At 47.8% G+C, this 13,707-nt stretch overlaps 2 protein-coding genes across 24 annotated transcripts in view; one reads left to right on the top strand and one right to left on the bottom strand.

The window, feature by feature from the left end:
- The window catches only part of SH2B3 (SH2B adaptor protein 3), a 19,261-nt gene extending 18,384 nt beyond the window's left edge, over positions 1-877 (top strand). Inside the window, exons 7-8 of the mRNA XM_014963650.1 lie at positions 1-41; positions 183-877. The exon at positions 1-41 is cut by the window's left edge and continues 149 nt beyond it. Coding sequence (XP_014819136.1) covers positions 1-41; positions 183-481 — 340 coding nt within the window. The 3' untranslated portion in view covers positions 482-877. The remainder of the gene's footprint in view (positions 42-182) is intronic.
- Positions 878-8,132: 7,255 nt separating this feature from the next.
- ATXN2 (ataxin 2) overlaps positions 8,133-13,707 on the bottom strand; it is a 46,402-nt gene continuing 40,827 nt past the window's right edge. For 15 of the 23 annotated variants that reach the window (XM_014962255.1, XM_014962309.1, XM_014962336.1 and 12 more), the window contains 2 exons: positions 13,461-13,688; positions 8,133-9,893 (listed from right to left, as the gene is read on the bottom strand). In XM_014962255.1, the coding sequence (XP_014817741.1) occupies positions 9,690-9,893; positions 13,461-13,688 (432 nt within the window). In that variant the 3' untranslated portion in view covers positions 8,133-9,689. The remainder of the gene's footprint in view (positions 9,894-13,460; positions 13,689-13,707) is intronic. The other 8 variants (XM_014962210.1, XM_014962240.1, XM_014962247.1 and 5 more) reach the window with 2 other exon arrangements.

Here is a 13,707-nt window from a genome sequence, read left to right as displayed (position 1 = left end):
CGCTGGGGCAGCGGCACAAAAGGTGACTCCCGAGCTCCCAGGTTCCTCTTTTGAGAAAGGAGAAGCTGCCCTAAGCCACCGGCCGCCCCCCGCTGCCCCCTACCCCCACCCCAACACCCACAGCGGGGGCGATGGGGCAGGAGCATCCCCCCCATCCCTCCATCTCTCCCCTCTGCCCGCAGCTCCCGGCTCCGGCAGCACGGTCCCTCTCTCCCTGCGCTTTCCCAGCTGGAACCCCGAATTCAGCCTCTCCCCCGCCAGCTCCTCCTGCCCCCACGGCCCCGACGAGACACCCCCGGGTCCTCCAGCGGAGCAGATCTTCCACCTGGTGCCACCACCGGCCGAGCTGGCCCAGAGCCTGCGCCCCAGCGGGGTGACCACGACCCCCGGTCCCCCCCGGCACCGCGATTCGGACTACGAGGTGGAGGCACCGGGCCGGGGCCACGTCCGCGCCATCGACAACCAGTACACGCCGCTCTGACGGGCGCCGCGCCGGCACCGGGATGCACTTTTGGGTGGAGAAATCCTAGAGACCTTCTAGGTATTCCATCGAGAAAAAGAATGTATCTAGTTTCTTCCTTCTGGTTAGGGATGATTATTATATTTTTTTTCCAAGGGAGGGGGTAATTTTTCACTCCAGTACGGGTGTGCTCCCTCTCTTTGGCCTGTTAAAGGGCCTTTTATTTTTATTTTTTTTTTGGTTGTTATTTTTCAAAAGCTTTCTCATTACTGTTTACACGCGCCGCTCCTGCCTGCGTCCCCGGTCTCCCTCCTCTCCCCGACACGACAGCACCAGAAGGAACCGGGGTCTTGTGTTAAAACCCAGAGAATTGGAAAAAGGGAGGGAAAAAAAAGAAAAAAAAGAGGAAAAAAAGAAGTGGGTTATAAATTCATCGACCAGCTGCTGCTCCGGGCTGTGTGCGGGTGGAGACGAGCCCCGTCCTCCCGCCCCAGCACGTGCTGCCGATGCCAAACCCTCCAGCAAAGCCCGACCTGCCGGAGCTGAGCTCCCACACCGGGGCCAAGGTGATGATCGCGATGGCAGTCGGGGCTTCATTTTTTTTTTAGATAAGGCAAAAACTGGCTTTTCTTGCTCCTCTTTTCTAACCCGGCACAGTTGCAGTCACTCCCTGCGCCAGCCAGATAAATACTCACACTATTAGACTTGCTAATGAAGCCGTGAACACTAACTGCTCCATCATTAATAATGTCACTAGCTGGGAGCTAACGCAGAGACTGACAGCAAACCACCCCTCCCGGTGATGGAGGCATTTTATCCTGGTGATGGAGGCATCTTGTCCTGGTGGTGGAGGCATTTTATCCTGGTGATGGAGGCATTTTGTCCTGGTGGTGGAGGTGTTTGATCCCAGTGACGGAGGCGTTTTACCCTGCTGATGGAAGCATTTTAGGCACAAATTTTAAGTCAGTTTTTCCCCCAAGCATTTTTTTACCTCACCAGAGCAGGCGGCTGCCCACCCCGCTCTTCCTTGCCTCTTTTTTCCCCCCGGCTAAAACACTGTGTGACCAAGAGTTTGGTGGCATTTAAAGCTACACAACGGCCTTTTGCTGGCAAGGAGGGGGGGTACCATCGGCGTTCGTTCCCCATCTGGAGGAAAAGCTTTTCCCAACCAGCCCTGACCCAACCCAGCAAAGGGGCTGCACCCCATGATGTGCCTTAGGTGGGTCGACATCCCGACGGCTCTAATTCCACATTTTAAGCTGTTTGCCTGCAAACAGGAGCTGAACAAGCTGTAACTCCCTTGGGAACCACCCTCCCATCTCCAGCAAATCCCCAGGGGCTGGGTGTCCCCAGCGGGGGCACAAGGAGAGCAGCGCCGGCACAGTTGCAGTCACTCCCTGCGCCAGCCAGATAAATACTCACACTATTAGACTTGCTAATGAAGCCGTGAACACTAACTGCTCCATCATTAATAATGTCACTAGCTGGGAGCTAACGCAGAGACTGACAGCAAACCACCCCTCCCGGTGATGGAGGCATTTTATCCTGGTGATGGAGGCATCTTGTCCTGGTGGTGGAGGCATTTTATCCTGGTGATGGAGGCATTTTGTCCTGGTGGTGGAGGTGTTTGATCCCAGTGACGGAGGCGTTTTACCCTGCTGATGGAAGCATTTTAGGCACAAATTTTAAGTCAGTTTTTCCCCCAAGCATTTTTTTACCTCACCAGAGCAGGCGGCTGCCCACCCCGCTCTTCCTTGCCTCTTTTTTCCCCCCGGCTAAAACACTGTGTGACCAAGAGTTTGGTGGCATTTAAAGCTACACAACGGCCTTTTGCTGGCAAGGAGGGGGGGTACCATCGGCGTTCGTTCCCCATCTGGAGGAAAAGCTTTTCCCAACCAGCCCTGACCCAACCCAGCAAAGGGGCTGCACCCCATGATGTGCCTTAGGTGGGTCGACATCCCGACGGCTCTAATTCCACATTTTAAGCTGTTTGCCTGCAAACAGGAGCTGAACAAGCTGTAACTCCCTTGGGAACCACCCTCCCGTCTCCAGCAAATCCCCAGGGGCTGGGTGTCCCCAGCGGGGGCACAAGGAGAGCAGCGTCAGGGCCGTACCCCGATCCCGCTGCTGTTCCCAGGCGGTGCCCCCCGTCCCCGGTGCCGCTGTACCTGGGGCAGCCGGGGCGGCCGCGCCGAGAGAGGAACCGCTTCTTAGAAGCTGCTGTTATTTTGAGAATAAGGAAGGGGCTGGAGCCGTTGCGACACGCGGGAGGGGATGTTCGCAGAGCTCCACTTCCAGATTTCTCAGCACGGCGTTCCCCGGGATTTCAGATGCAAAACTTGCCTTGAAACTGCCTTACAGAGAAGCCTTCTTCTTTTAAAATTTTTTTTTTTTTTTCTTTTTTAACTCCTTGACGTGGGAGCCCTCAGGAGCGTCAACATCTAGGAAGGAATTTGAAAGCAAGCGAACAGAAAGCCTCGTGGGGTCGAGTGAGGGACTTTTGCAAAAAATCCAGCCCGTGGGCAGAGCTTTGCCGGAGCCAGCGCTTGGTGATCCCCGTTGGCAGTCAAAGCCCGAGGAGCCAAGCTCTGCCCAAGGGCAGGAATGGAAGGGCAAGATCAGGGTGCAGTTGGGTTGGGCTGAGCCAGAAAGGGCAGAGGGAGCGCAGGCAGGAGCCAGGACCAGGTAGGACCAAAATAGCTGGGGCCAAAACCAGGCCAGGGACCGGCCGTGAGAACAAATCTGGTTTTATAAGTAGTGAAAGGAGGAGGGCTGGGAGAAACTAGATACCATCAACTTGAGAAACCACTTAGGATTTGCACTTTGTGCCTCCCCATCGCTTGCCTCAGCCCTCTCCCAGGCTGTCTTTGTACATTCAGAACAGGCAACGTCCTTTTTCCCCCCCTCCCCTTCCTTTCCCCCCTTCAACAACTTGAAAATGGGCGCACAGGGATGAGTCCCACATTGCAGGGTTGGAGGGGGGACACACCAGTGTTTTGTGGGGCTCATCACGCACCGTCGCACACTCGCTCTTGAAACCAGAGCATTAAGAGCGAATTGCAGTGCTCGGTCACACCTCCGGCGCTGCCAGACCCGGCGAGGCTGCGGGGAGACAAAGGCAGCCCTGTCCTCAGCTGGAGCTTCTCAGCCGTATCCACATCCCGGTCTCCTCCCCGGACCAGCACAAAGGCTGCACCAAACGGCAGGAACACACAGCCAGGGTTGGTTTGTGCCAGGCAAGGCAGCTCCCAACGTTGCTAATAACTAACTCCCCCCCAGTCTTGCATTTTTAGGGATGAAGATGGGAAGGGGAGGACGTTTAGCACCAGTTGTTGGGTCCTTTGCCTGCTTGGTGCGTGGTTCCCGGGGCAAACACGCCTCGGAAAACACTCGCACGGGCTAAATCTCGCTAAATTTCAAATTGGTTTTTGTCCTGCTGAGCTTCAAGCAGCCAAATTCAAAGGTGTCTTTCCCCGAAGGATGAGGTGGCCTCACCCGAATCACCCTACGCTCAGAGCATCTGCAAGAAGGAAGGGGCTGAGAAAAGAGATGGATTGGAAAAGGGATTGGAAAAGGGATTGGAAAAGGGTTTGGAAAAGGGATTGGAAAAGGGATTGCCATTCATGGCCAGCGCAGCCCTTGCCAGATAAATCAGATGCTGCTGCTGGGATGGGTTGTTCCGGGGCGTCGGGGCTTATTGTTCGAGAGCCAACAACTAAACATGCAGGCACACGTGGTATTTTTAACCTGCAGTTTAATTGCAAGGGGGTTCCTCCGTAGTTTAAATGGAAATTGCTGCGCTTGATTAGCAGAATATACATGGGGTTCATTATCGCCCCATCAGCCGCTTCCCCTCTGCAAACAAACGCCGGTGGATGCGAACTCCCGCTCTCCCCAGTGAGCAGTGGGAAAGTCGTTCTGATTATTTAATAAGAGTTATTTCCTTCTCAGACCCCACCACCAAGGTAGCTGAGGGCTGTTCCACCATCGAGCCTCTCCTCGCCAGGGGGCTTGTTTGGTTTAGGCTGATCTAGCCAAGCACAGAGCTGCTGCTCTCCCCCTCCAGCAACCCAGCTCCATCATCCCCACCCAACCCCAGCACCCAGGGCTTTTGGGGGGCTATTTCCCCAGCTTCTGAAGGGTTGAGTTCAAAATCCCACTTTTCCTGGAGACCATCTGGCTTGTGACACAGGTGAGAGCCTGACGCGCAGCCCTACTCCTACCAAAAGGTATCTCCTCATCATGGCAAAGGGCATGAAGCCATTCCATTACTTGGAATATAAGCAACCTGAAGGGATATTTATATTCTTCTGAACTTGGGAAAAGAGCCTAGGACTTAGGTTTAGTTCCCCAGCCCTCATGGGCTCTTGTCGGCCTTTATGAAGCACCAGCATCGAGTTTTGGGAGGAGGGGAAAGCCCCCACAGGGCTGCAGGCACAGCCACCTCCCGGGCCCCCACCAAGGAGAAAGGGCCTTTCCTAGAGCTGAAATGAAGTTGGATGCAACCACCGAGGTCTCAGCTTGGTCCTGGAGATGGTCCTTGGGCACATGTGACATGAATTTGGATCCAAGGCAACAAAGCCATGACCCGAGGGGCAGCTGCTCGTGGAGCCTTTGCCCGTTGCCCTCACACAGCTCCCCGAGGAGAGGGCCATCAGGGCGGGAGGGAAGCCCCACTTCAGCCCGCTGCTCAGGACAGTCGTTTTTTGGGCAATAAAGATGCAAAACAGGCAGTGCCTTCACTCTCTGGCTTAGTGCATAACCTCAGACTTGGGTCCAGCCAGAACTTCTCCCCCTCATCTCTACACGCTTCGGAAACCACTTGCTGTTTGCTGAGGGACCCTCCCTACAGGTGGCTTTCGCGCGGCCCTGTGGGTGACAGGTTCTGAAGAAGCTCGTGACACAAAGCATTATTTCATCTCTTCATCCATCCCTCCCTCCCTCCCACATCCCAGCCCTGAGGAATGGCCCCAGGGATCCAGAGCAGGTCACCAAACACTGACACCCCCCATTCCCTCAACGATGCTTTTTGCATCAAACCTATTTTGGGGCAAATCTTCTAAGAAGAGGTCCAGGTCCGGGGTGAGGCCAAAGCTTCTAATTTCTTACTCTCCAGCCTACAGAACACTGCTGTCATCCCTAAAAGTGCTGTTTTACTCTAACAAACCCATAAAGCCTTGAAATCTTGACTAACAGGTTTGAGTACAATATCCCAAATTTTAATTTAAGCTCCTTCGATCCGAACGGCCCCCGACCTTCACCAGCAACTACCAGAGGTGGGGGAGGCGACTGTGCGTTCTCTAATCATTCCTGCTTTAGGCTGAGTTAAAGCCAACAGTTTGTTGGATGAAAAAGCGTAGAGATTTCAAAGTTCTACTTTTCACCCACACAAGAGTTCTTCTTGTATAGTAGATTTTTCTATGTATTATTTCTGTATGTACTGTACAAGTAACTTATTCTTGAATAATGCAATTTTGCCATAATATAAAAACAAATCCGCTCTTAATAAACTGTTTTTAGAACTTGTTTCTCACTTTTGGTCTTTTAGTCTGATTCCCTTTAGGTGCCTGGAGACTATTTTAATAGATACTGAATAAACGGCTGCTTACACTGCTGTCATCCCTAAAAGTGCTGTTTTACTCTAACAAACCCATAAAGCCTTGAAATCTTGACTAACAGGTTTGAGTACAATATCCCAAATTTTAATTTAAGCTCCTTCGATCCGAACGGCCCCCGACCTTCACCAGCAACTACCAGAGGTGGGGGAGGCGACTGTGCGTTCTCTAATCATTCCTGCTTTAGGCTGAGTTAAAGCCAACAGTTTGTTGGATGAAAAAGCGTAGAGATTTCAAAGTTCTACTTTTCACCCACACAAGAGTTCTTCTTGTATAGTAGATTTTTCTATGTATTATTTCTGTATGTACTGTACAAGTAACTTATTCTTGAATAATGCAATTTTGCCATAATATAAAAACAAATCCGCTCTTAATAAACTGTTTTTAGAACTTGTTTCTCACTTTTGGTCTTTTAGTCTGATTCCCTCTAGGTGCCTGAATGCTATTTTAATAGATACTGAATAAACAGCTGCTTTAAAAGGCAGAAGGAAGCGAAGGAAGCCCAAGGAGCTGTTTCTTCTCAGAAGGCTCCTTCCAGGAGTCCTGCCCGAAGCCACCACCACCGTCTGTGATGGTCTCATGCCCCCTGCTGCCCACCTCACCACCGATTCACACTTCATGGCTCTGCTGACCCACAAGAATTAAAACAGGAGCTGCAGCAGCATTTTCCCCCCCCTTTATGTTTTTCACCGCTGCCCGTGGAAAGTTGGACACACACCACCACCCTCCTCCCTCCTCTGAACCCCCATCACCCAGTTTGACCAGCATCACCCTCTTGGTCAGCCAGGGCAGGATGCCTGTGCCACACAGGTGGCTTTGGAAGACCACAGCACTTTGTACGCGGTGATAATTAGTCTGAACATTAGCAAAGATGTGATGGTCAATTATTTTCTCCTGTCCCTTTCCCCATCTTTTAACCAGGCATTTTTCTAAGGGACGCTCATCCCCATGGAGTCGTTTTGCTGAGGGAAGCTTCCTCATGACAGGATCAGAGAGCTGAGGGGTTCAGCCTGGAGGAGAAGAGAAGGCTCCAGAGAGATCTTAGAGCCCCTTCCAGCCCCTCCAGGAGAGATGGGGAGGGACTCTTGATCAGGGAGGGAGCGACAGGACAAGGGGTAATGGCTTTAAATTGAAAGAGGAGAGATTTAGATGAGATACTAGAAAGAAATTCTTTGCTGTGAGGGTGGTGAGAGCCTGGCCCAGGTTGCCCAGAGAAGCTGTGGCTGCCCCATCCCTGGAGGGGTTCAAGGCCAGGCTGGATGGGGCTTGGAGCAACCTGGTGTGGTGGGAGGTGTCCCTGCCCAGGGCAGGGGGCTGGAACTCCATGATCTATAAGATCACTTCCAACCTAAACCATTCTATGATTTCGTCCTTTCCTTCTCCTCCTCCACCACCTCCTCCTCCTTCTCCAGCACCATTCCATGATCTATAAGATCACTTCCAACCTAAACCATTCTATGATTTCGTCCTTTCCTTCTCCTCCAGCACCACCTTCTCCTCCACCACCACCTCCTCCTTCTCCAGCACCACGTCCTGTCCAGTTTTGTCACCTTAAGCCTCATGCCCCAGCTCTGACACCTTCTTTGCCACCAGCCAGACCCGGGAAAGGCTGAGGCATGGGGGAAGAGACCCAAATGCAATAAATTCTTTAAAACCTGTGCCAAACTTCTGGTCTTGAAAACTTTGACTTATTTTTGTGATGTCAAATGCAAGAGATTTGGTGTCACAGTGGGGGGACACACATGTCCTGTCCAGTTTTGTCACCTTAAGCCTCATGCCCCAGCTCTGACACCTTCTTTGCCACCAGCCAGACCCGGGAAAGGCTGAGACACAGGGGAAGAGACCTGAACGCAATAAATTCTTTAAAACCTGCAACAAACTTCTGGTCTTGAAACCTCTGACTTATTTTTGCGATGTCAAATGCAACAGATTTGGTGTCCCAGTGGGGGACACAAACACCTTACCTGAGGCCACGTCAAACACTCCAACTTGGATCAAAAGCTGGAGAACACATTAAAGGAAGATACTGGTAAAACAAGACACAAACACTAAGCAGGTCAGTTTTTAAAACTTTTTTTATTTTTTAATTTTTTTTTAAGTTTTTATTTTATATTATCTACAAAGTAAAAGTTTTCTTAACTTAAAAGTTACATCACTGTCTCACGATAGTGATTATCTCATCAAACGTGATTTATAAATAATAATTCATCAGTTTGACGATTAGAATTTTTTTTTTTTTACTGAACCTGTTTCAAGTTTAGTTAGAAGTAAAAGGGATCTCCAAGTCTTGATTTTTAGTGATAATAGCAGCAAGAATCACTCTTGTTACTTCTTTTGCTAGCTGATGAGTTCATAACTTTGAAGGGTCATTAAAAAATAAATAACTTCCAGTTTTTCAGCAAGCAGAGTTGGGGCACTTGCAGGACTCAGATACAGTGCATGGAATTATGGAATAGCCCACAAGTTCCTAAATGCCTCTACTCAGTCCGAATCTCTCCCACTGCAAGATGAACTGTTAGCATTCCTAGTGGATGTTACAAGAAATCAATTGTTTTGTTTGTTTGTTTTTTAAAACAAAATAAAATGAAATTCTAGTTTTCTGTGCTTCCAGTTGGCAGAAGCAGTAGAAGGAGGGTATTTGGCCTACAAAAGGTATCCAGCCTTTCAGTTATTCCAGATGAGCCTTACAACTGCTGTTGGTGGTGGGCTTGTACTGTAAAAAAAAAGTTCAAATGTAAATAATAAATTGGCAAGCCACACAACAGTTTGCTAGTAAAGTGGTCACAGGACAACTACTGAGCTGAACTTTTTCTTTTTTTCTTTTTTTTTTTATTTTTCTCTTTTTCTTTTTTTTTTTTAATGAACAAAACAAAACCCTGCATATCAAGATGTCCTTTGGATGTTTGTTTTTTTTTTTTTTTCCCCTACCTAAACCCTCAGAAAGCAGCCTTGTTCTGCTCACACATTCCCCAAGAAACAAAATCAGGTAACTAGTTCACTACAAAAAGTTTAGAGGCTGTTTGGAAACGAATAATAAAAGAAACCTAGGTAAGGTTAAATTTAGAGCAGAAAGAAGTTACACAGCACCTACTTTTGCCAAAAAGTAAAGCTGCAGAACGTTACTCTGAATTTAGACTTCAATTGTCACTTTACTTCAGTCATTAAAAGTCTAACAGCCCTACCCCCAAGCAACATTGTCACTCCTATCCTCGAGACCGATCACTTTAAATGTAATAAAACCCCCAGATCATTATAAACAGGCTACACAAGACAGTCCATCCCCCACGGCAAAACCACGGCAAAACCTGGAAGAACACAGTCCCACAGTGCCAGCGTCCGCACAGTTATCCATTGCTCTGCTTCAGCTAGAGAGAAGCAAAGGCTTTGCTAAATTAGCTAAATCTCGTAGGCTTTATCTAAGCTCACGTTTGGGCTGGCAAAGTACAAACACAAAATGCAGAAACAGTTTGCCTTCAGCAGCCTGCCGTTCTACAAGGACATCTTAAGGTTTGTTTTCGTTGGTTGGTTGGTTTTTATTTTATTTTTTTTTTTGTTTTTCTTTTCCCCAAATCTGGTTCATAAACAGTTCTCCTCGCTACTACGACCTGGCTCAGTTAAGGTGCAGGTCTCCCGGGCACACACTCCTCACCTGAAGGGTGCGTCATATAGGGGAAATGTGTTGTTGTCGAGACTGGAATGGGCTGTAGTGCACTTTGAGCGATGGCGGCTTGGGGACCACCAGGTGGCTGTGTCGTCATTAGCATCATTGGAGCATGGGCAGTTGGGTGAGAAGGAACCATTCCTGACTGTACATGAGCCTGAAACAAAGAGCTCTTTAGTATAAATGGTCACAAGGAGGCATCACTCCCGGCCACATGACTGTCAAGTTTTTTTCCAGCTGTACCAGTAAATCCAGAGATTTACTCCGTTTTTAACTAGATTAGCTATAGGGATTAAGTCAGAAGATCTTAACACAAAAAGAAGAACTAAAAAAAAAACCAACAAAAAAGCAAAAACGAAAAAAAAAAAAGGGCTCAAATCTTTACTGCTGGCTCTGAGTCACATTCTCAATTTCAGCCATTTGGACAGCGAGCACTGGGAGAAACCGCCAGCATTAAACAGTGGAATATTTAAAAAGGAAAACCAAAAAAAAAACCCAAAAAGACACACACACACACACAAAAAAAACCCCTCAGCAACAAATCTTCAAAACATTACTGTTAGCAACTCAGATCAAAGCACTTCCTATGCAGAGAAGGCAGCGGGTACAGATACAAACTTCCCAGGCGCTGGGAGGCTGGCGTCCCGTCCTCGGCTGCTCCCGACACAACCCCACATTCTTTTCATGGCTCCCTGCCCCAAAAACCACTCTCTCCAGTGACCTGTGCCCACATTATCGTTCATCTAAAGCAGGCATCCCGAGATGAGTGATTTCATCCCTTTATACTGTTAGGTCAGCTTTGTTCTGTTTCCAGTTAAGCTCATCACAGTTAAGGTCCTTGTGTAATCTAAGCAATCACGGTTAAGTCTCAGCGGAAAAAAGGAGATTAATCTTTAGATTAACACAGTTAAGGTCCTTGTGTAATCTAAGCAATCACGGTTAAGTCTCAGCGGAAAAAAGGAGATTAATCTTTAGGAGGGCTGATCACCTTCTGGCAAACGAGTTCAGTAACTTGTCAGGTGGCTTCTGTAGCTCAGAGCAGTTCGTGACTCTAGGGGGTCATCAATTTTTTTGGTTTAAAAAGCTAGTAAACACTAGTTTCTTCAAATCACAAAACATTAAGGAAATCTTAGAGCTCTCAGTGGGTTTCTCTTGGGGGGGGTGAGAGGGGTGGGGAAAGCATTTGTATCTAAGGTTTGTGCTTTGTTCTTCTACCATATCCCATCGTCGGAGCACTACGGTGCAATAATCACAGCCTCACAGGTTTCACATGCCAGTAAAGACAGATAGCAGGTAGTGGCTACAATTTTATTTCTTAAAGACAAAAAGGTTACTTGACTCATCACAGACATTCCTCAAACTCTTTATCAGACTTGCACTGTATTAGTAGCACTCAGGAAGCCTTTAAAGGCAGGAACTGCAATTCAAATCTCACTCTTGCTCTAAAAAAAGGCTTAGAAGATAAGGCTGTGAAACAGAAACACCTTTCAGGATCAGCACCATTTTTACTTTGACAAACATGCTATCACAGCAGCCATCGTTATAAAGCAGAGATTCATACAGCAGCTGTATTCAATACACACACTGGGTAAAAATTTCTGCTGCGGCTCAAATGCTTTGCAAATTGGCAGCCGAGAGTACTCTGTAATGAATTTTAAAGTACTGTTTCTCAAGTGAGATATCTAACAGCTCAGGATTCATCTGATAACCTAAAGGGAAATTCAACTGATCCCCTGTGTTAGCCTAACTGAAATTCCTACTACATGGCATTTCACAATTGTGTTCAGAAGCTGGAAATGAGGCTGCTAAGAAACTATTATATCCAGTGATTAGTTTCCCCAAAATGGAATAATTACATGCGTTTAAAATTTCTTACAGAACTGTAGTTATTCCTTCATTAGAGATTTTTGAGGGAACTACTTCATTTTGTAAAGTCAGTTAGTTTGGTGTAAGTATCATGGATTACAGATTGTAGTAGTTTTCATCCTAAAAAGTTACAGCAGAAGAGACTGCGTAAATCGAAAATCAAGGGTAAAGCAGGCTTTGCCTGCAATTGCCAAAAAACTCCTGACTAAGCAGTCAGTTCTGACTAAAAGTTGCATCTGATGTGCTTTAGCAAGGTTTGCTTATCGAGTGCTTGGCACACAGAAAGGAAGGCAATGAATGGTGACATCCTACAGCACAGGCAGGAGCCTGGCCGTGGCGTGTACAGCACAATCCAGGTAGAGCTTTACCTTTATGCAGACCTTGAAACCAACATGTTTCACGTTTCAAGGCACGGCATTGCCTGCAGGAAGACCCAAGGGTTGCACATAAGGCACCCCTAGAAGCTCTACAAGGTAGGAATTCACACCAGTGCCATCACACCAGAGCAGAGCAAGCATCTTGTTTCCAGCAGAAACCAAAGCCTGGGAGGAGATGGCAGGATGCCAGAGCAGGGGGCAGGTTTGGGCATCCTCTCCTCATCCTCCCACAGTACAAAAGCAGAGAAATTAAAAGCCTAACTGAATTAAAAAGCTGAAAACTCAACATCAGTAAAACAATTCCTAAATTGCTACGAATTCATGGGTTTAACTGACTGTCCCAGGGACCAAAGAAAAGATTTTATCAGAATTCTGCAAGGGACTGGACGTTTATTAAACTGTCCTCCCTAATTACAGGTATGATATCCCAAACTATTGTTAACCTGTATGAGAAGGCATAAGCCAGACACCAAGTTCTTGGTCTGAAGAAGAAATTGTGCAGGCAAATTACTGATTAACTGTCCGTTCCTTGACAAAGCACACTAAATCCATGAGATTTAGCAAACATCAGAAAAATCTCTGTAACGCTGCTTTATGTAGAGCGCTTGATTAATCAATCATGCGCTTCCCTTCCCAAAAATCCTTTTTTTTTTCAGCGAGTTGACCACAAGAGAGCAGTTAAGAGAAGTCGGTTTCTGATCCTGAAGCAAGGACTGTTGTTAAGTTGCCCAAACAATCATGGGGGATCTTCTGCATAAGTCGTTTGTTTTGAACCACACACAGACACATACACACACACACACACACACGGTTTTCTCTTTCGACAAGGATTGTCTTGCAGTCATCTGAACTGAATCTCACCTAGCTCCTACAGCAGTGCCTTGCTACTCCCTAGTAATCCTGTGTCATATCCTTTACTGGATTGTACTTGTATGAATTTGACTACGATGCAGAGCCTAAAACTGCCACCAAAAGCAGCAATTCAGCCTTCCTCCAACTCAGCTCTCACCTCCGACCTTTCTGTATGCCAGCTCTTCCTGTGATCATGCAGTGAACCTGAGCAGTGAACTGATTTGACTGAGAAATAGCCTAAAATGGGGGTATGGGAGGCACACTTCAGCTGAATCACGTCCCCAGTCTGGTTTGCTGCATGGCCAAACAGTTCTGTGAGCAGAATGGTGGGGCAGGACAAGGGTGGGAGCCGGGAACTGGGAAGAGAGCTCAATTTCTTTCGGTAGCAGTGCCAGCTTAAGATGTCTTCATTAAACTACAGGTTGTAGATGCACTGGGTGTTGGAAGCTGAGGTCCAAATATCTTGTAAAATTCTAAATAAAGGCAATGTACAGACAGAAACCTAAATAACACAACAGGTAGTCTGTGCTGAGAGGTGACAGAATGGAAATCACTTCAGCAGGCCCGAACTGTCCTAACTTTTGTGGCATTAAGACATTTAGTCTTGAAGGTTGTTAAACTGTGTTTACCTGGGGGACATGGGCCATGTGTGGCGGATTGGTATATGCAGGTTGAACATGGGAGGGATGAATGGTGAAGACTGTTTGTTGTGCTGTAGGAAAACTATTTTGTGGAGACTGCGTATTGGAGCCTGGCGTCATGGAAGGTGGGGTTGGAGCTAGACCTGCGTGGTAAATTGCCGACTGCTGTTGTGGGTTTGCCAGGTGGAGTGCCTGAGCAGCCTGGTGCTGATGATGCTGAAAAAAAAAAAAAAAA

This window comes from Calidris pugnax, unplaced genomic scaffold, assembly GCF_001431845.1.
Source record: "Calidris pugnax isolate Ruff unplaced genomic scaffold, ASM143184v1 scaffold32, whole genome shotgun sequence".
Taxonomy (NCBI): Eukaryota; Metazoa; Chordata; class Aves; order Charadriiformes; family Scolopacidae; genus Calidris; species Calidris pugnax.
This window is presented reverse-complemented; position numbering and strand designations above follow the sequence as displayed.